Raw genomic sequence first — 20,997 nt, 5'->3', positions numbered from 1 at the left:
CTCTTGTTTGGTATCTTTGTGAAGAACACTAGAAATTATGTTAAACCATAGGTTTATCCCATCTAATAAAAAGGATTTTTCATGCATTCCACAAAAGTCTTGAACCACTGCAGTTAAAGTATAATGGATAAATTTTTAAGCCATAGTTGTTGTCATTGCTGTAATTAACCTTGTTTAACTCTTTAATGTTCAGATTACTCTGTCAAATGCAATGTTTATTTATTCCCATTGTTTTGAATTAATCATGCATTACCTCATAACTTCAAGATTTCGATGATATGATTGTTTACTTTTAGAAGGACATTATAGGGTAAGTGTGAAAGGCTAGATCTAACTAGTTTGAACAAAAAACAAGTAAAATATTCAGGCCGGACATGGCCAGTTTAAATGCTAATGGGTTAAACTTAGGTATTTTTTTGTGGACATGCAATTAAACTAATTAGGCTTTTGCTGTCTTGCTTTTTAGATTCAACATTCATATTGGTAAATAGTTAAATTGGAATAAAAAGTTCATCTAAATAATGGTAGACAAGCAGGTCTAATTTCTTAAAAAGTCACCATCATACCTAATTAAAAAAAAAACAAAAACAAAGTTTAAATGAAAGAATTGTTATCTTAATTTCTTTAAAAGATTATTATTTAGTCAAATGGTTTGTCTTAGCAACAGTTTTCATATACAATTTTGAGAGATCAATCTTCAAACTTCATAAAAATATACTAAGTATTACATATATACTATTACTAGCACTATTGCTGCTTCTGACACTACTACTGCTACTACTTATTTAAATATGAGCAAAAATCAGCATTCAGAAATATTTGGAAATGTGTTCTATAAAGATATTCTTCATTCATTATAAAGAAATATCATTGTTGTAGCCTAACTTTTGTTTGAGATGAGTTTATGGATTGATAAACTATGGGTTTCTTTCTTGTATATGGAACCAACACTTCAGTTCTGGCCAAAGTGTGTTAATAGTTGCAACAAAGCATCTGCTACCTAATTTAAATATTTCATGTGTGAAAATCAGTGATAGAATGTGTTGTTTATGTTATTGTGCAATCAACCTGTTTCTGTTGTATTTCACGGCTCTGTATATTTGTAGACTTTTGAGATTTATAGGTTTTCAATATAAGACAGCAGTGTTGCACTGATCAAATAAATTGATTGGTGCTTGGGTTGTTATCAGCTTACAGATATACTTGTTCCAACATAGAACAGCAGCTCAATAGTAAATTCTTGAATTATATTTTAACAAGCACAGGAGTGGCTGTGTGGTAAGTAGCTTGCTTACCAACCACATGGTTCTGGGTTCAGTCCCACTGTGTGGCACCTTGGGCAAGTGTCTTCTACTATAGCCTCGGGCCGACCAAAGCCTTGTGAGAGGATTTGGTAGACAGAAACTGAAAGAAGCCCGTCATATATATGTATATATATATATGTGTTTGCATGTCTGTGTTTGTCTCCCCACCATTGCTTGACAACTGATGCTGCTGTGTTTACGTCCCCGTAACTTAATGGTTCGGCAAAAAGAGACCGATAGGCTTACAAAGAATAAGTCCTGGGGTCGATTTTCTCGACTAAAGGCGGTGCTCCAGCATGGCCACAGTCAAATAAGTAAAAGAGAGAGTAAGTGCGTTTATTTACCTTGTAATTCTGTCATGCTAGACTTTGTTCTTTAATCCAATGAGAATAGACTTTGGGATATTGGGTTGTTAAAGGTTTAAAATCACCTCCCGGTTTCCTTCTTCATATCAAAGTGTTGGATCGGTTACATTGTCTAGATCAGCTGGACCAGAATTGTTTCATTGCATTTGTGTGTGGGGTGAGTGTGCATGGAAAGAATTCTGATGCACGATATTCTAGTATTAAAAAATTCTCAAACTATTCTTTTTTTTATATGCTGATGTAGTTGTGTACATGTATCCGATTGCAAGTATTTCAAAAACTAACTATGAAGAAATATTACACAGGCATGGTTATGTGGTAAGAAGTTTGTTTCCCAATTACATGGTTCCAGGTTCAGTCCCTGTGATTGGTACTTTGGACAAGTATGTATCTCATTTCCATCCCCCCACAACCACTTGACAACTGGTGTCTGTGTGTTTATGTTTCTGTAACTTAGTGGTTCAGCAAAAAGGACCCTTGGAATAAATACCAAGTTTAGAAAAAGAAAAAAAGTACTTGGGTTGATTCATTCAACTAAAATTCTCGAAGGCAGTGCTCCAGCACGGTTGCTGTCTAATGACTAAAATAAAAGATTAAAAACCTGGTGTCTGCAATTTATTTGATAGCTACTATAGATCGAAAGCTTACTATGTTATTTGGTTAGTATAGGAGGAACCTTAGTCTAAAGATGTATAAGTCACCTGGAGAGCGTGACTTGATTAATTACTAGTTCTAGTTAACCATATAGAGAGAGCCTTCAGTTTTTTTTGTTTTTTTTTTTCTTTCTGATACAATTTCAGTACATTTAGTACAGTTAATTTCCTCTCTGTTTGAATCCAGATAAAAAAGACAAAACAGATAGGTGGAGTAAAATGAAATGGAGAATGCAGAGCAAAGCTGCTACCAGTTCCTTTATTCTTTTACTGTTTTCTTCGTTGCTTCCAGGGTTTATGTTGATCATGTTAATCTCGGTACTTTTCAATTACTATTTGTTCCATTACTGAGTTACAGGAAACAACATCATTGTCTCTAACACACACACACGCAAAAATATGACAAGTTTCTGCATAGCTTCTATCTACAAGATTCCTCTCACAAGCTATTGATCAACTTGAATCTATGGTAGAAGACGCTTATGCAAGGTGCTTTGTTGTGGGATTGATCTTGGATCCTCATAACCATGCCTCTGTCCTTGCATAGACTCTAGAAATGTCTTTTAGCTAAACCTATGAACTGGTTATAGTTAACTGTCCACTTTAATTTGAACAGACAATCATAATTTTAATGCTAGAAATAGTTTCAGTAAATATAGCACAGATTATTTTAGCTAAAAAAACTATGTATTTTTACATTTGAATCTATTAATTACTCTCCTAAATCATTGTAATCAATACATTTTGTAGGTTACTTCACAATTTAGCTTGTTCTCTGAAAATCATTATGGTAAAACAGCATGAGGTATTTTCAGTATTTTTCTTCATCCTGATTGCCTGCCAAAAATTCATTTATTAGAATGAAAGTCAAAATGTTAAAATTATTGATAACAGATTATTAGTCTAGAAAAACAGTGCAGTCTTATAACCCTGTAAAGTCTTTATATTTCACATTGAATCTTAATTAAATTTCATTTTTAGTGTAATCATGAATGACAGTTTCTGTTTTATTTATCATGCAAAGAAGTGGTACAGATTTGAAGTCTAAGAACTTCATATTCTAAAGTTTGAGTTATAACCTGTGAAACATTAAAATTCAAGGCTTAGTATTTCAAGTTTTGTTCATGTTATAATAAATTCTATGACTTCAATAAAAGAGAAAATAAATAGATAAATATATAAATAAATAAAACCATACTTACAAGAGGATAAAGGGATACTTTATATAAATTAGTGTTGGTGCTGTAACAATGCATTAATCTGTTTTGAAACATGTTCACTTGTGGCAAAGTTGGATACATGGAAAGTTTTTTAAATTTTTATTGTTGTTGAAGAGATCAGTGAACTGAACGAACATATTGTTATAAAAAAACGTGCCAGAGAAAGTTAATCTGATTCACTGGATGAATAAAAAAAACTTATTACATGAAAAATTCATTACCAAATTTCAGGCTTATTGAGACATTTACTGGAGGTTATAAATAAATATAAACACATACAAACTCAACACATGTTTTTTTGTGTATCATATTTTTTTTATTATTTTGACTGCTTTTCATGCTGGCATGGGTTGGATATATATATATATATATATATATATATAATTTTTTTTTATCTCAATATTAAAACCTGCTTGATTTGACCATAAGCATTGTCTGGGATGACTTTATATATATATATATATATATATAAAAAACGAAAAAGTATAACAATATTGAAAAAAGTAATTTTAACATTAGGTTTCATCTGGAAACTACATTCTAGATTTCTTTTACCATTTCTGTAATATGTTCTTCACTAGTATGTGTGTATATATGTATGCTTTCTGATGTTTTAATTTTCTCTTTTTTTTCCATTTTTTTTTGTCTTTTTTTACACCCTGCAGATCAATGGTGTTGAACTTCATGGTCGAAACCAAGCAATTAAACTTTTTTCAGAGTCCACATTGGATATCTGTCTTCTTGTTGCTCGCCATCAAATCCAGGTAAAAATAACCAGCAATATTTTACTCTACCTCCGCTTCCAATATCAATTTTCGTTTCCTCAGTTTCACTTATTTCTTACATAACTGTTCCAGGAGCTTTTGTTGTTGCTGCTGCTGTTGATGATGATGGTGTTCTTGTTATCATTATCATTTATATAATTATTTTTTTTTCGACTGTCTTTTCTGTTGTTGCCCCTCGGGGTTGGGTGAGATACTCCTTCTCCCCTGTCTTTCATTCAATTCATGTCACTCAGTTTTGTCTTAGCTTTCTTTTTGTTGTTCCTTCAATTTTCTCCCCCCCCCCCCTTTTATTCACTTCATTGCATTGAAAAAGATCTTCTCTAGCCTCTGGCTACCAATCTAATAAAACAGTATATAGGTACAAGTTCCGCTGCCTGGCTTAATCTAAGAATTTTTTCATAGTTCTATATAGTTTTTTATTTTCTTTTGGTAACCTTTCATTTTTATTCTTTGTGTGTGTGTGTAATTTATGTAAAATCAATGAATAATACATACATACATATACATACATATGTGTGTTGATAGTAACAAGTCATAGTATGTATCAAAGGAATGCTTTTTGTAAATATAAGTGGATGTGTGTCTCTATAAGACACAGATATTGATTAATTTTATAAGAAATGGAAAAAATATGTAAGAATGCAAAAAGACTAGTAATTCCTAAATTTGCACTTAGTCAATTTATCAGTTCCTAAGAAATAACTAATTTTGGACAGTTTATCATTAGTCTCAAGAGGAAAGGCCTTTATTATTATTATTATTAGAATCAATTATTAAATACAAGTCAGAAACAAATCATTATTATTATCATTACTACTACTACTACTATTATTGTTATTATCATTATCATTGTTGTTGTTGTTGTTGTTAAGGCAAGGAGATGGCAGAAATCATTAGAACGGCGAGCAAAATGCTTAGTGGTATTTCGTCTGTCGCTACATTCTGAATTCAAATTCCACCAAGGTAGACTTTGTCTTTCATCCTTTTGGGGTCAATGAAATAAGTACCAGTTGAGTACTGGAGTTGATGTAATCGACTACCCCCCTCCTACAAATTTCAGGCCTTGTGCTTATAGTAGAAAGGATTATTATTATCATTATTATTATTAAGGTGGCGAGCTGGCAGAATTGCTAGCATGCCAGGAAAAATGCTTAGCAGCATTTCATCCATCTGAATTCAAATTCTGCTGGGGTTGATGTTATGTTTTATCCTTTCAGGGGTCAATGTAACTGACTTACCCTTCTCCTGAAATTTCTGGCCTTGTGTCAGAATTTGAAACCATTATTATTGAGTGAGGGAGCAGTGCATGCCATCAAAGTGACACTGGGGTACAAATATACAAAGCTCAATATATCCATCATGACTACCCGTCTGATAAGGGTACACCAGGCCCATGCATCACGACCATATGTACGCGACATGGTGATCTCATATCAAGATAAACAGTATATGACCTTGCAAATGGGGCCCAGTTAGAATTTTCCTCAGGTTTAGTAGCCCCTCCCACTCAAAAGGTCCCTGCATAAGGTTTGTTTAAGAATGATGAATGAAACATCCATGTTTCCAGAAGTGAATTATTCAAATCCCAAAGAATTCCTCTCGACACCTGGCTATGAAGCCCCCCCCCCCCCACTACCCCTACTCATGATCAGAGATGCATATATCATCAGCCACTAAGAGACATACTCAACTGGTTAAGGTCAAGCAAATCTGTGGTATTGAGCAGATATTTGCTGTAGCCCATGTTTTATACCAAGACAAAACATGTACATTATTATTATTATTATTATTATTATCATTATTATTATCATTATCATTATTATTATCATTATTATTATTATTATTGAGGTGGCAAGCTGGAAAAATCGTTAGCAGGCTGAACAAAATGCTTTGCAGCATTTCTTCTAGCTTTATGCTCTGAGTTCAAATTCCACCTCGGTCAACTGTACCTTTCATACTTTTGAAGGCAATAAAATAAATATCAGTTGGACACTGGGGTTGATTTAATCAACTTACCCCCACCTCCCTTAAAATTGCTGGCCTTGTACCAAATTTTGAAACCACTATTAAGAGGGTAAGCTGGCAGAATTGTTAGCATGCCAGACAAAATGCTTAGTGGCATTTTGTTCATCTTTATGTTCTGAGTTCAGAATCTTTTCAGCTTAACTTTTCTTTTCATCCTTTTGGGGGTCACTGTAATCAACCAGCCCCTCCCTACAAATTTCACTCTTAGTGCCTAAAGTCGAAAACATCATCAATAACATTGTCTATATTTAAGAGATGAGCAATTATATACATTATTTTTCAATGTTATTATTATTATTATTATTATTCAGGTCACTGCCTGGAATCGAACTCAGAATCTTGAGGTTAGTAGCCCGCACTCTTAACCACTACGCCATATGTCCAATAATAATAATAATAATAATAATAACATCAAAAAATACCTTAGGAATGAGAACCCAGGTTCGAAATTTCCCCAAGACACCTGATGAAGGCCGGGGGGTATATCAACCAAAACATTGTGTTAACAACAAACAAGATGAGGACAAATATCCATCAAATGTAAATTAAGTAAATAATGAACATTGTCTTTGTCATAATATATTACTCATTTTCCTTATAATTGTAACAAATACCTTCTTCACACAGCATGATGTGGGATAACTTTCCTTTTGTGCCATATTTTTAACAGGAAAAGGCTATCAATAAATTCTTTAGGTGATCAATAACTTGGAAGTTGGGTTGATAAATTGAAGTCATTTATTTATTATTAATTGTTATTGTTAGTTCTAAGTCAGGTCTGTGATTAAAGCTATTCCAGTAATGGCCCTCTCATCTTTATTCTTAGTATGGTGTCACTCTAGAACTACATTGCACAATCTGATGGGTTTTTCTTTTTAAGTGATAAATTGATGTGAGGGATAATTGCTTACTATTTCTAGCAAGTGTGGAGGTGTGTGGCTTAGTGCTTAGGGTGTCAGCATCATGATCGTAAGATTGTGGTTTCAATTCCTGGACTGGGCGACACGTTGTGTCCTTGAGCAAAACACTCCATTTCACGTTGCTCCAGTCCACTCAGCTGGCAAAAATGAGTAATGCTGCGATGGACTGGCATCCCGTCCAGCTGGGGGGAACACATATGCCATAGAAACCGAGAAACCAGGCCCATGAGCCTGGCTAGGCTTTAAAAGGGCACATTTATTTTCATTTTTATTATTTCTAGCAAGTCAGTCAACAAGGTTTTATATCAAAACAGATGTTTGGAAAACATCTTTGAATAAGAATATGACTGAAATTGTATCTGTTGAAATTACCTGCTACCACACCTATCTTTTATTTGTTTTAATCATTTGACTGTGGCCATGCTGGGGCACCACTTTGAAGGGTTTTAGTTGAATTAATTGACCCAAATACTTCTTTTTTTTAAAGCCTAGTACTAATTCTGTTGGTCTCTTTTGCTGAACTCCTAAATTACAGGGATGTAAACACACCAACACCAAAGAGACACACACACACACACATATATATGACGGGGTTTCTTTCAGTTTCTGCTTACCAAATCTACTCACAAGGCTTTGGTCGACCCGAGGCTATAGTAGAAGACACTTGCCCAAGGTGTCACGCAGTAGGACTGAACCCGGAACCATGTGATTGAGAAGCAAACTTCTAACCTCACAGTCATGCCTGCACCTAGTAATGATACTATTTGGGTGAAGAATTTGATTAAAGTCTGATCACCTTGATATGGATATTGAACAACACTTCATTCAATATGACCTGTTTTGGAAGTGTTTCCTTTATGGGATCGTGTCAGTTTTGATTAAAAAGTGTTACTCTTGTTTCTTTCATATATCCTAATCTATGTACAGTTTATTTTTTTCAGTTGTAGCATAGTAAAAATATTTTTTTAAATATCATTTCTGAACTAATGAGTGAGAAGGACTTAAAAGTTGGGTCATGTCATAATGGCTTGGCTTACATCATGTTTACTTGGGTGATATAATTGAAATAAACTTGGGAAGCCAAAGGCATTCAATACTCCCCTTCCCCCTCTCTTCACAAATCAACCAATGGATGATGATTTCTCTTTTTGTCTTTTGCATATGTGTAGTGTGGGATAAAATAAAATAAAATTTGAATAAATGTGGTTGGATATTTTTTTTTTTTTTTTTATCACCACAAGAAATAAAGTAATTTTCTCTGGCAAACATAGGCTTATTTACTAAAAGAAAAAAAGAAAAAAAAATTTTGGTGTAAAATAAACAATAAATAGTATATTAATATAGAAAGTAAAAAAAAAATAAAACTAAAATTAATATTGTGAAATAAAATAAAATAAAAAGAAAATAAGCACTGTGTGAAATTGAGAATTTAAAAAGTAATTTCAAAAATAAATTTAGAGTGATGCTTTTTTTTGAAATTCAGTTTTGTTGTTTATTTTCTCTCTTTCTCTTTCCATTTTTTTTTTTTTTTTTGGTCTTTCTTTTGAAAATTTCCAATTTTAAAACTAGAGGCAATTTCCAACTTAAATTAAAAGAAAATTGTATAGAATGTGTGTTTGTGTCTGTGTGTGTGCATATATATATATATATATATATATATATATATATATATGTATATATATACATATACACACATTCTATACAATGACTGTGTGCATGCACATTCATTTATATGTGTGTGTGTGTGTGTGTGTGTGTGTGTGTGTGTGTGTGTATATATTTATATATATGATTATGTTTGTGTGCGTGTTAGGAGAAGAGGGTATGCAAAGTGTTTAGGACACAGAAATAGCATAGTACTAACTCAATAACTCCCGATATTTGACGCGTTTACAAAATTGTTTGCGGAAATATTTAAAACACATAGAAATTATAAAACAAACAAACCAGCAATAAGTTAAAACCATGGAATCTGTTTGCTAAATTCTATGTTTACAGAAATTTCTTCCATATTTCAAGATGGAAATAGATCTTAATTTCCTTTATTATCTCAGATAATATTCTTTCAAAATAGGCTGAATTCCTTGCTTAATAGTCTGTGTGTGTGTGTGCGCGTGTGCATAATGGTACATACATATATACATATGTGCTGTATTTGTCTTTCTATCCAAGTGTGTGTGTGTGTGTGTGTGTGCATATGTATATATGTATATACATGTGAATGTGTTTATATATATATATATATATATATATATATATATATTAGATCGCATTTCATGGTGTTTTTTTTTTCTATGCTGTCATGGATTGGACAAGTCTTAAAGCATCTCAACATTTTCTTCTTAGTCCTTCAGTGTTTGATATACACAACAACAGAGAAAAAAAAAAAAACTTCAATCTTTTTGACCTCCCATTGTTTTGACAACTAGTAGTGCTTCTTGTCACTAACCAAATTGCAATGTAGACCAGGTGCATATTATTGTGCCACTGACACTAGAGAGGTTATCTGTGGTATTACTAAAGAGTTCCTCTACTCTAAAGGAGTTCCCTATTTTTTATTAAAAATTTTTTTTTTTTAATCATATTTTATATGTAGTGTTGTAGTGGCTTTGGAAATGTTATGAGGTTAGTCCATATAAGGTTTACCAAAATAAACCCACTCCAGTGGGGAAACTTTCAAACAGTGCCTCATCTTGCTCAAAATAATGACCAAATTTCCTTCAAATCATTCCTATCATGGTAAAAGATGAGAAGACATGTTAAAAAATTTACTTCGGTGGTCATAGAATGATTTTGATTGATTAATATAGAATATTAGCACTGTCAAATTTAATTTGTTTTGGATTAATTATGCATTATGTCATAGCTTCAAGATTTTGATGATGTAATTGTTTACTCTTGGAATAACATTGTAGGAGAGGTATAAGAGGCTAAATATGGTTAGTTTGAAAGTAAAACTGGTGGGAAATTTGGGGTAGATATGGCCAGTTTAAATGCTAAACGGTTAAAGTAGATCCTGAAGTTAAACAGGAGCAACAACTAAAGTAGACATCCAACTCATAGCTAATCAAAAGTGCTTCATAATATGGATGTATACCACTACCACATATGTTTCTTGTAATTCTGAACAAACTCTGTTAATCTCCATAACACTGTTACTTCAGAATTTTTGTACATTCTTCTGCTACTTAATTAGTTTTATTTTTTTTTTTTCTTTATCTACTTGGTTTTTATTCCTTAATCCAATTCAATGACTTTGCTAACCTTGCCAATTACCAACATATGAAGACTTAACATTCTTGTTCTTAGACTGTTAGAAATAAAGTGGTGAAATCTATGTCTATCTCTTCATATGGCATAAAAAGCTTGTAAAGTATCCTTAATATCACAGCTTGGATTTTCAATGATTTCAGTCTTGGATATTAAAAAAATTTTCATATTCTGGAAGTTACATTCTGTGAAGAATATTATTTTGCAGCCTTCATTGTTTATGGCATGTGATATCTAACAGAACAGAGTGTGATGTGTCAGTGTCTGTATGGACACACACATACACGTGCGCACATATGAATTGATATACTAGAAGTTAAGTTTTATTTTGTCTTTTGATCACTTCAGAAATGTGTTGTTTTCATTGATTATCATTATTATTTCTAAAACCACATTAATATCATTACAAGCCTAACATTTTGTGTTAGATTTTGTTTAATTAAAAGAGATTTTTAGATTTTCTTTGCTAAGAGATTTGGTATACTTGAGAAAATATATCCGAGCATATTATTCTCTCCTGTTTTGGAGAAGGCCTACCCACCCATGCAAGCATGGTGAAACATATGTTAAAATTGTGGTAGTGATGGATGATGGGATGATAATACGTGTTTTAGAGTCTCTCATCCATAATGTTGCTTGTTAAATCTCCATTTGCTGCTCTTCATCTGTTTGATACTATGCCCCTTTCGTGAGCAGAATAACATCTATATTGTTTGCTCAAGGAAGCATAACTGGAAAAGAGGGAGAGAGAGAGAGCAATGACAGAAGAACCAGAATGAGTGGGTGAAAGATGGAAGAAAATGATGGTAGAATGAGTAATTGGGTTGAGAAGGGAAAGTGATGGGTAATAATAGAGGTGGATATTGGTAAGAGTAACTAATAGATGACAGTAACAAGTAGTCCTCGGTGGAGGAGAGAGATGAATGTCAGTAAAGAAAAGGTGGTACAGATTGGTGCCATCTCTTGTATAATAAACCTCATAACAGGCTGATGGTGAGTGACATAGTGATAAGAATTGTAACGGTGATGGATTAAATAGGAGTAGATCCAATACTGTCTCTTGTTGCATGGGTGATAAGGAGATGAAGGGTATCAAAGGTGCAGTAGATGTAGACTTATTAGCTGATACACTCTTTTACTTATTTCAGTCATCTGACTGGCCATGCTGGAGCACCGCCTTTAGTTGAGCAAATCGACCCCGGGACTTATTCTTTGTAAGCCTAGTACTTATTCTATCGGTCTCTTTTGCCGAACCGCTAAGTTACGGGGGACATAAACACACCAGCATCGTTTGTCAAGCAATGCTAGGGGGACAAACACAGACACACAAACATATATACGACGGGCTTCTTTCAGTTTCCATCTACCAAATCCACTCACAAGGCTTTGGTCGGCCCGAGGCTATAGTAGAAGACATTTGCCCAAGATGCCACGCAGTGGGACTGAACCCGGAACCATGTGGTTGGTAAGCAAGCTACTTACCACAGCCACTCCTACCCCTATATTAATACTATATCTTTAGCCACTAACACCATTTTCAACATTCATTTTGTCATATTTACACAATCAGATCTTCAACACCACCACATATCATCCATCAACAGTCCTTTGTCCTCTCCTTGAAATGCAACATTTTGTGATCAGTCTTCACCACTATAACCTATGTCTCAACACAGCTTCTCTTTAAACAGCTGCTTTTCTTCATGCGTGTTGCATTCCCATACTATTGCAGTCCTCTTGCTTGCATACTACAGCAAATTCCTCTTATATCAAGTTTTTCTCTCAGCTTAGCTCTACTCCATTGTTCATGCATATTACTAACATTATATATCCAGTGAATCATCCTTGCTTTATTTCTTTTGAAAGTCCTCTGCATTCAGAGCTTCTATAATGCTAACATGCAGCATCACATTTTTTAACACCAGTATCATACAATCCACCATTGACTCTGAAGGGGCAACCCTTTGTCGCCAGCAGAACTAAAATAGCTCACTGAAAATTTTCCAGTTCAGTCTTACTCTGGGTACTATGCTTTCAGGACACCCACCCCAGCTACTTGGTCACCAAGGAAGATTTCTGAGAATTTTTTTAGAACTTATTTCCTCTAACTTCTTAACGTTCATTGTCTCTGTGTACCTTCTCTCTGTTTCCACTTGGTCTTTAGTGTAACAGAATTCACATGGACAAACATGTTGTAACCTGGAGGACTATAATGAACATTTACACATGTACACACACACATACACTAACTAGATTGCAATGTAGGTGTTTCTAACACCATAGTCAGTGGCAATTGCAGTTTTCCTTTATGATAAAGCATTGCACACTGCTGTCTATATTAATTCTCTCTCTCTATACATATATATATGTGTGTGTATATATATATATTGTCTGTGTGTGTGTATGTATATATATATATATATATATATATATATATATATATAAACACACTTGTGAATAGCCTAAGTTTATATACATACATAAGCATGGCATAGGTGCAACTATTGCACTTTGTGAGTGGATTTGGTTGGTTGATGGAAACTGAAAGAACTTTGTCGCATGAGTGTTTGTGTCTCCTTGTCTCTAGAATGTGATAGTTGTAAATGAGTGTCATTGTCAAGCAGTGTCATCCATTCCCAATATTCTGTAAGAACATGTCTGGCCATGGGGAAGTTATTACCTTGTTACTAAACATTATTGAAGAAGCAAAGTAATGTTGCCTTTGATATTTTTGGAAGATATTTGATGGATTTCAAGAGAATCTAATGACTTAAAAGAGCAACCTCCAGTAATCTGTGGATCACACTTGAGACGTTAGACATACTGAAACAAGCAACTACAATATTGGATCCCTTGACAAAATTCTTAGAACTATGATGGCATGGTATTGCAGCACCGTCTTAACCATGTCTGCTAAAACTAACTAAAGAACTTACCATGATGCTTATTGAAAGCACTGACAATAGTCATCATCCTCACAGTGAACTTAGTGATATATAGTTTACACATAGCTGTTCTGTTTATTTATCATCCATTCAAACTATTGATTGTTATAGTAATCTTCAGAACTTATATGTTTTCGATTGGAAGTGGAAGGAATTGATGGCTGTTACTAAAAGAATCTCTCTCTCCCTCTTTTCCCCCATCCCCACTAAAAGCTGTCGTGGTTAATATATGTTGCTGACAGTATATTATTTAGCTATCAGTAATTTAGGTTGCATTGTGAGAGCATCACTTTTATCATTTACTTCTGTAAGCCTTCCCCACACACACTACCTTCCTACAAATGTACTCTTATATACTCACACAATTTCCGTACAAAACGAACTATCTCGTAGATATAGATATATGCTTATAGATATATGCTCTCTGCACATGCTCATATATACACATTGGGAGTCATGCCTGCATGAGTGATTGCAAGTATGTAATATTATGCGCTTGTTTGCTTGTATATGTGTATAAATAAAATGTGTATGTGCATATATTTATATAATATATATGTATATATAATGAGTTAATGTTCTTTCACTTTCATAATTAACAAGTTATTAATGAAGATAGCTTTTGTAATTAACAAGTTATTGAGGAAGATCAATGCACAGTGCTTTGTCATAATGTATGTCTGTATATTCTCTGACTGGAGCCAGCTATGGTAATTAAAAAATAATCTTTTAATCTCTGTCCTGCAACAACAGCAATATCATCAATAATAATAATAAGAAGAATATGAATAATGATTTGTTTATTCAAGGCACTTGGCCAATATTTAGTAGTAGTAGTAGTTGCTTGTATTAGTATTTGAATACCAGTAGTGCTGATGATGATAATCATAAATTTCTTTTATTGGCCACAAGAATCCAAAACATTGAGGACAATAATACAAGGATGAACTATAATACAAAAAGTGAGGTCTACAGCAAGCAAAAAGAAGCCAACAAAAATAAAGCCATAACAAAACCTCAACAAAAAAAATTAGCCAAAAGAGCAGGGTAAATTGGAGGGAACCCCCATTACCCTTTACAAGAACAATTTATAAAGAAAAACTTCTTTGTTTCACAGAATCAAGTATGAGATAATATGCCTGAAAAACAGTACTATATACAAAATCAGTGAACTTTATAGATCCTAAGGCACCCTTGCTGTCAAGGGCAAGCACTGTCTCCTAGTTTTGTTGTCTACTCTACAGCTACTGATTCCTAACATAGGTTAGAAAATTTTAAAGGAAATATATGCATAGTAGATTGAAAATTACTTTTGTATTTGGCTGGTGTTTATTGACGTCTAGAAGGCTGAGCACTGAAGTTGACTTTGGTAAGATTTGAACTTAGAAAGTAAAAAGACAAGACTAAAATATCAAAATAAATCTGATTCTACTAATTCACTGTGATTATTGATGATGATGATAATCCTTTCTACAATAGGCACATGACTTGAGATTTTATGGGAAGGGACTAGTTGATTTCATCAACCCCAGTGTTTAACTGGTACTTATTTCATTGATCCCAAAAGGATGAAAGGCAAAGTTGACCTTGACAGAATTTGAACTCAGAGCGTAAAGATAAACAAAATACTCCTAAGCATTTTGTCAGACACATTAACGATCTACTTTAATGATGATATAATAATAATGATTTCTAGTGTTGACACAAAGTCAAAAATGTCTTGTGAGGAGAGATGACTGACACTTACATTACCAATCCTCCTACCCCCCACCCCACCCCCAGAAAGATGAAATGAATATTGATCTTGGTAGGATTTAAACTTGGGATTTAAAAGGTTGTAACTATAAGCTAAAGCATTTAATGTACCATTTTCTTACCTGCTATTACCACTATTAATGATATTAAGAATAAAAATGATTTTCAAGAATTGTGTTTGATAATGAGTGTTTATAGAGAAGTAGGAATCTGAGTTTCTTTTCATTTTTGTGAACACATAAATGATTATAAAATAGTAAAATCTGACTGAGAGAATTCACCAAGTAATTACTGTTATGCATGATGCTAACCATAACATCCATGTATTATTATCATGGATTAAATTTTTAACTTCCCTTTCTATTGTTGTAGTTTAACCCCAGACTTATCCTGTTTAAATAAATGTATGATCAAACGGGTTCAAACTGCCTTGTCTTTTTTTGAAGGCAAACTATATCTACATTTATGTTGTTCAGTATTTCTTTTTTTTTTAAGACGGTATGATGTGATTTCAGGAGAATTTGGTCGCTATATCAAGCATGTTCAGCTATGTGCTGGGGTCGATTTACTTGACTTTTCCCTTATGTGACCTCATCATAACAGTTAGTAACACTTTGGAATTACTGAAAAGTAGGGCTTTCCATTTACTCATACTAATAACATGGATTTCTTTTTTGATTTTACTGTAATCAAGTTCCTTACAGTAAAAACATCTTTTTTTCATTAATTATTATGATGACAAAGACTTTGCAAATGATAATATTAGTGGGATGTCGGCTAGCTACAACTGTTTAATAATATTGTGAAAAACTAATGTTTATATATTTCTATCTTTGAAGATGGATGATGGATTTATGGATGAGCACAACATGGTGCTGGATGATATTTTAGAGGAGCAACATCACGAAAAAATGCAGTTCATGGCAGGAATGCTCAATGAGGTAGGTCAAGTGATTATTTCGAGGTTTCACTGCACCATTAGTAAATCCTGTTATATGTTATATATCTATTTTACAATTTTTCTTGTATATTAATTATAATAATAGTTTTACTAGCCTCTGAATCTCTTAGATGTCAAACTATCCTCATAATTCTTTTTCTTCAACCTCACTAAAAACTTTGTCTTTATGGAGTATATAAAATATATCAGTTCAGTTTTGTAAACACCCTTCTTCCTTGCCTTGTCAACTAACAAAAATATAAAACCACAGATATCAAGAATTAGTACATGAAATACAATGGCTCAACTAGGAATTGAACTTGTGTCACTATATCACTGAGAATTTATTACCACACTCTTTATGTTTCCACATGTTTACTCACTCACTTATTCTCTTTCCCTCTTCCATCTCATCACTTCAGTAGTGCTTAATTATATAAATATATCTCAATTATTTATATTTTATTTCAGGTTCATATGGATGAAGAAGGTGCTACAACAGATACAGGAATGACAGAAAATTCGTGCCTGAAGCTGGAGAAAGATAGTGGAGTGGGACGTACTGATGAAAGCACAAAAAATGAAGAAAGTTCAGAGCAGGTAAGATTCAGACTTGATCCAATCATCATGTGGAATGCATATATCAACAACATATTTTCTCTTCCTCCTTATTCTGGTGGGGTTATGATGGTTCTTGGGTGTAGATTTTGGCCTCCTTACCATATAATCATAAATCACATCTTACTATTGTCAGTCTGCTCTACCCATGGGCAAGTCTGCTAATTCTGCTTGCACCAGTTTATATTACTGGACGTTGGTTGGTTGAGTGGTTAGCAATAGAAAGGACATATAGCTATGAAACAACTGCACCAACAAATAAGCTAGCTTATGGTCTTGGAAATTTGTACTTAGAAAGTAATATATAACCTTTTGTACACTATAAGCAGTAGCATAATTTTATTGTACCTCAGTCATGAGATAAGGTGATTCTGGAGGTCACACTTGTTCAGTTTTGACTGAAATGTATTTTAAAGCAGCAGTTGTGAGATGTTTGTTTGTCAGTATATCAATCTTCTCAAACTTAATGAGACAAATATAGTTAGTCAATTGGTAAACTCATTCTGGTGCCACATAAAAAGCACTTGTGTTGGTGCCATGTTAAAAGCACTAGTGCTAGTGCTAGTACCATATAAAAAGTACCCAGTATACTCTATGGAGTGAGGAGCATTAGAAAGGACATTCAGCCATAGAAACCATGCCAGAACAGACAAATAGAGCCTGACCTTACCAGCTCTGGTCAAACCGTCTAACCCATGCCAGCATGGAAAAGGAACATTAAATATAGATGATGGTGATAAAAATGTTTGTGTTGTCAAGTGTAGATGGCACTTAGAAATGCCAACTTTGTCTTTCAACCTTCAGGGTTGATAAAATAAATACCAGTTAAGTACTGGGGTTGATGCAATCGACTATCCATCTCTATCAAAATTTCAGGCTTTGTGCTTATTGTAGAAAGGATTATTATTTTTACAACTCCCACCCCATGTTTTCAACACTTATATGCAAGCTTTCACTGCACTTCCAAATGCACCTTCATATTCTGAGGTGTGTGCAGCATTCGTTGTTTTTTTGGAGAGTGAGTTCTATTATTTTGTTGGGTTTGCTGTATGATTGGTATAGTGTGCTTTAGTATTGGACTGTGATTGTGTAGAATATGCTGTGTGAAGGGTTTTTCTTTTATTTAGTTGTAGTTGTTTAGAATGCCAAGTTGTGAGTTATTGGTATTATTATGTGTGGTGATTATGGAGACGTAACATGAAGAAACATGCCACCAGAATCCTCAGCTGGTCCCTTGCATCTAAGGTCAGAAACTAGAAATGGATTAATTCCTGGTATCATGGCTCAAAACACTTTATATGAACAGCCATTGTCAACTATCAATGAACTATAATTGTGTGAAGTATGAATTGTGTTGGTTGTGTTCTATTGTTTGGTGATGATTACATAAAGTATGCGTTATGTAAGCTGTTATTAACTATTATTAATATTCCTAATATTTTCTGTTTCCTTTCTATTATTTGTAGGAAAACTTTGACGGGGAAAGTGTGTGTCCAGCAAGTTTGCAATTTGGTACAGAAGGAGAATTTCGACAACGTCATGAAAGCTTTACTTCAACAGACCAAGACTATGTCAGCCATGAAATACCTGTTGATGTATGTGACAGGTTCCGAGAAGTGCTAGAGGATCGCTGTGGCAGTCCTCGTAAAGAAAGGAGCCGCAAGGATTCCCAGGGTAGTATCAACCGTGAGTTGGCCATGCTTGATAAAGAAATGAAAGAAATTCAAATGGAATGCCAAGAACTTGTCCGTGCACATATGAGAGAGCAACAAAAAATACAGCTTCAACAGAGAGAAATGTTACGATATGAACCACAAAGGAGTCCCCGTATTGTACCCAGAATGGGAACAAGATTGGAGTACATAAAGCATACAGGTCTCACCCATGAGCAAGCAGAGAGCAGTAATAATGCTCGCAAAGAAAGCAATCAAACCCCCAAACTCATTCCCCAATCTATGATAACTGATAAAGAGAAGGACCCAGCTACGACTAGTGCCTATAATTCAGGTGAGAGCTGTCGTAGCACACCGTTGACCCTCGAGTTGAACCAGGTGTCAGACGACAGCGATAAAGGACTGCGTAACTCTATGTTGTGTCTTGTGCCACCAGCTGGCCGAACGTCAGGTAGCGACACAGAAAAGCAGACACAGACACCCACTAAAGCCAATGATCATTCAAGCGATGACAGTCTGAAATTTAAAAAGAATTTATCTTTTACCCAAAATTCGTCCAAAGTCAATCATAGGTCAGGTAACCTAAAAAGTTGCGAAAGCATGGGGGAGTCATTACAAGACATTTATATGCGTTACTCTGATGTCATGTACACTAACCATGCCAATTTGGAACATACTATTGCTATTCAACAGAAACTTTTCCAACAGCAGCTGGAGCAACGCTCTCGCATAAAAGGTCATAGCAGCAGCGGGGGTCGCGGTTCCGATGGTCAGCAGGGTGAGGCTTGTGCTGGTGCACAATCATCTGATGGCTGCCAAATGGAATGGGTGGTGAAGCGTCGGCCAGATGGTACTCGTTACATAACACGGCGTCCAATTCGCAATAAGATGTTGAAAGAACGGGCTAAAAAGATTTCAGAAGAGCGTGCAGGCATGACAACAGATGATGATGCAATGAGCGAATTAAAAGTTGGGCGTTACTGGCCGAAAGAGGAACGTAAGAAACACATTGAGAAAGCACGTGATCAGAAACGTAAGAAAGAATTGATGATGAAAGCCAAAATGGAAACCTTAAAGGAAGAAGACAAAAAAGAGGTGAACATTCTAGAATTGAGTCATAGAAAAATGTTAAAACATAAAGGCAAAAAAGTGCTAGATGATTTTGTAACTGTACAGGAGATGTTAGCCCATGGCAGCCGAGTAGCTGAAGGCAAAACCTACAATCCTTTACTCTCAGTAACAACTGTGTGATAAAAAAAAAAAAAAAGACAAAACAAGTTTTATAGATATACATGCATACTTACACATAAATATATATATATATATATATATATTACAAACACACATATACAATGCATATATACTTACATATACACTTTTTAAAAAAGAAAATAAAACATGCAAAAACAGACCAATGGAAACATAGAAACAGTATATAGAAATTGTAATAATTAAACGAAGAGAAAGAAAAATTTAAACCATAACAATCATAAATAGTGAAGTTACTTCACTAGGAACATGGCCAATTTTGTATGGTCATTTGAATTGATGCCAGTATATTACTGGTATAAAATAATGATAATAATAATGATGTTGATCGTTTCTAACACAAATGCTAAAGTATCAATGGAACAGAGCTTCTAAAAGTAAAAATTTCAAGAAAAAAAAAAAAAAAAATCAAATTAATATTGCCTGCACAATATTATGCACTGCATTGCCAAAACGAATGGAGTGTGATGAATGATGGACATTGGAGTAAACAAACAACAAGAATGACCACAGCAACAATATATATATATATATATATATATATATACATATATCATATATATGTGTGTGTGTGTATATATAGAGAGAGATATATGTGTGTGTGTGTGTGTGTGAATATATTTATATAATATATATATATATATACACACACAAACCTATATATATATAAGTATGCAAACATGCATGTATATATATACATCTGAATGTGTATATGTTTGTGTTTATATACACACACACAAATGTATGTGTGTGTGTGTATATATATATATATATATATATGCACACACATACATGTGAATAACACTTATATACATATCTATCTATATATATATATATAATGGACTTCGAGAGAGTAAATTTTTCACTTTTACCTGCTTGCTATTGAAATTACCAGAAAGCCTATAATATAATTAAAATGTCTCTTTCATTCACTCCCTCTCCCCTTTCTCTCTCTCCCCTGCTCTCCTGTTATTTTTATTTATTTTTTTATATATTTTGTTCTGTCATGAGGTCTGTGGTATTATTATTATTTTTCCTGTTACGTTCACAGAAAATTTGCAAGCTTGTGCAAGGTGGGGGAGGGGTTAAAGGGACGGGTGTGTTACATACATACCTATATATGTATATATATGTGTGTGTATATATATATATATATACATATATATGTAAATATGTGTATATATATATATATATATATATATGTAAATATGTGTATATATATATATATATATATATATATATGTAAATATGTAAA

At 33.8% G+C, this 20,997-nt stretch overlaps 1 protein-coding gene across 3 annotated transcripts in view; it reads left to right on the top strand.

The window, feature by feature from the left end:
• The window catches only part of LOC106879078 (E3 ubiquitin-protein ligase PDZRN3), a 775,585-nt gene extending 755,389 nt beyond the window's left edge, over positions 1-20,196 (top strand). For 2 of the 3 annotated variants that reach the window (XM_089352507.1, XM_052968369.2), the window contains 5 exons: positions 4,208-4,306; positions 6,664-6,696; positions 16,082-16,183; positions 16,654-16,782; positions 18,267-20,196. In XM_089352507.1, coding sequence (XP_089208633.1) covers positions 4,208-4,306; positions 6,664-6,696; positions 16,082-16,183; positions 16,654-16,782; positions 18,267-19,724 — 1,821 coding nt within the window. In that variant the 3' untranslated portion in view covers positions 19,725-20,196. The remainder of the gene's footprint in view (positions 1-4,207; positions 4,307-6,663; positions 6,697-16,081; positions 16,184-16,653; positions 16,783-18,266) is intronic. The other variant, XM_052968370.2, reaches the window with a different exon arrangement.
• Positions 20,197-20,997: the final 801 nt, after the last annotated feature.

This window comes from Octopus bimaculoides, chromosome 5 (assembly GCF_046866305.1).
Source record: "Octopus bimaculoides isolate indiv1 chromosome 5, ASM4686630v1, whole genome shotgun sequence".
NCBI lineage: Eukaryota > Metazoa > Mollusca > Cephalopoda > Octopoda > Octopodidae > Octopus > Octopus bimaculoides.
Note: the sequence above shows the minus strand (reverse complement) of the source record. Positions and strands in the feature narration are given on the sequence as shown.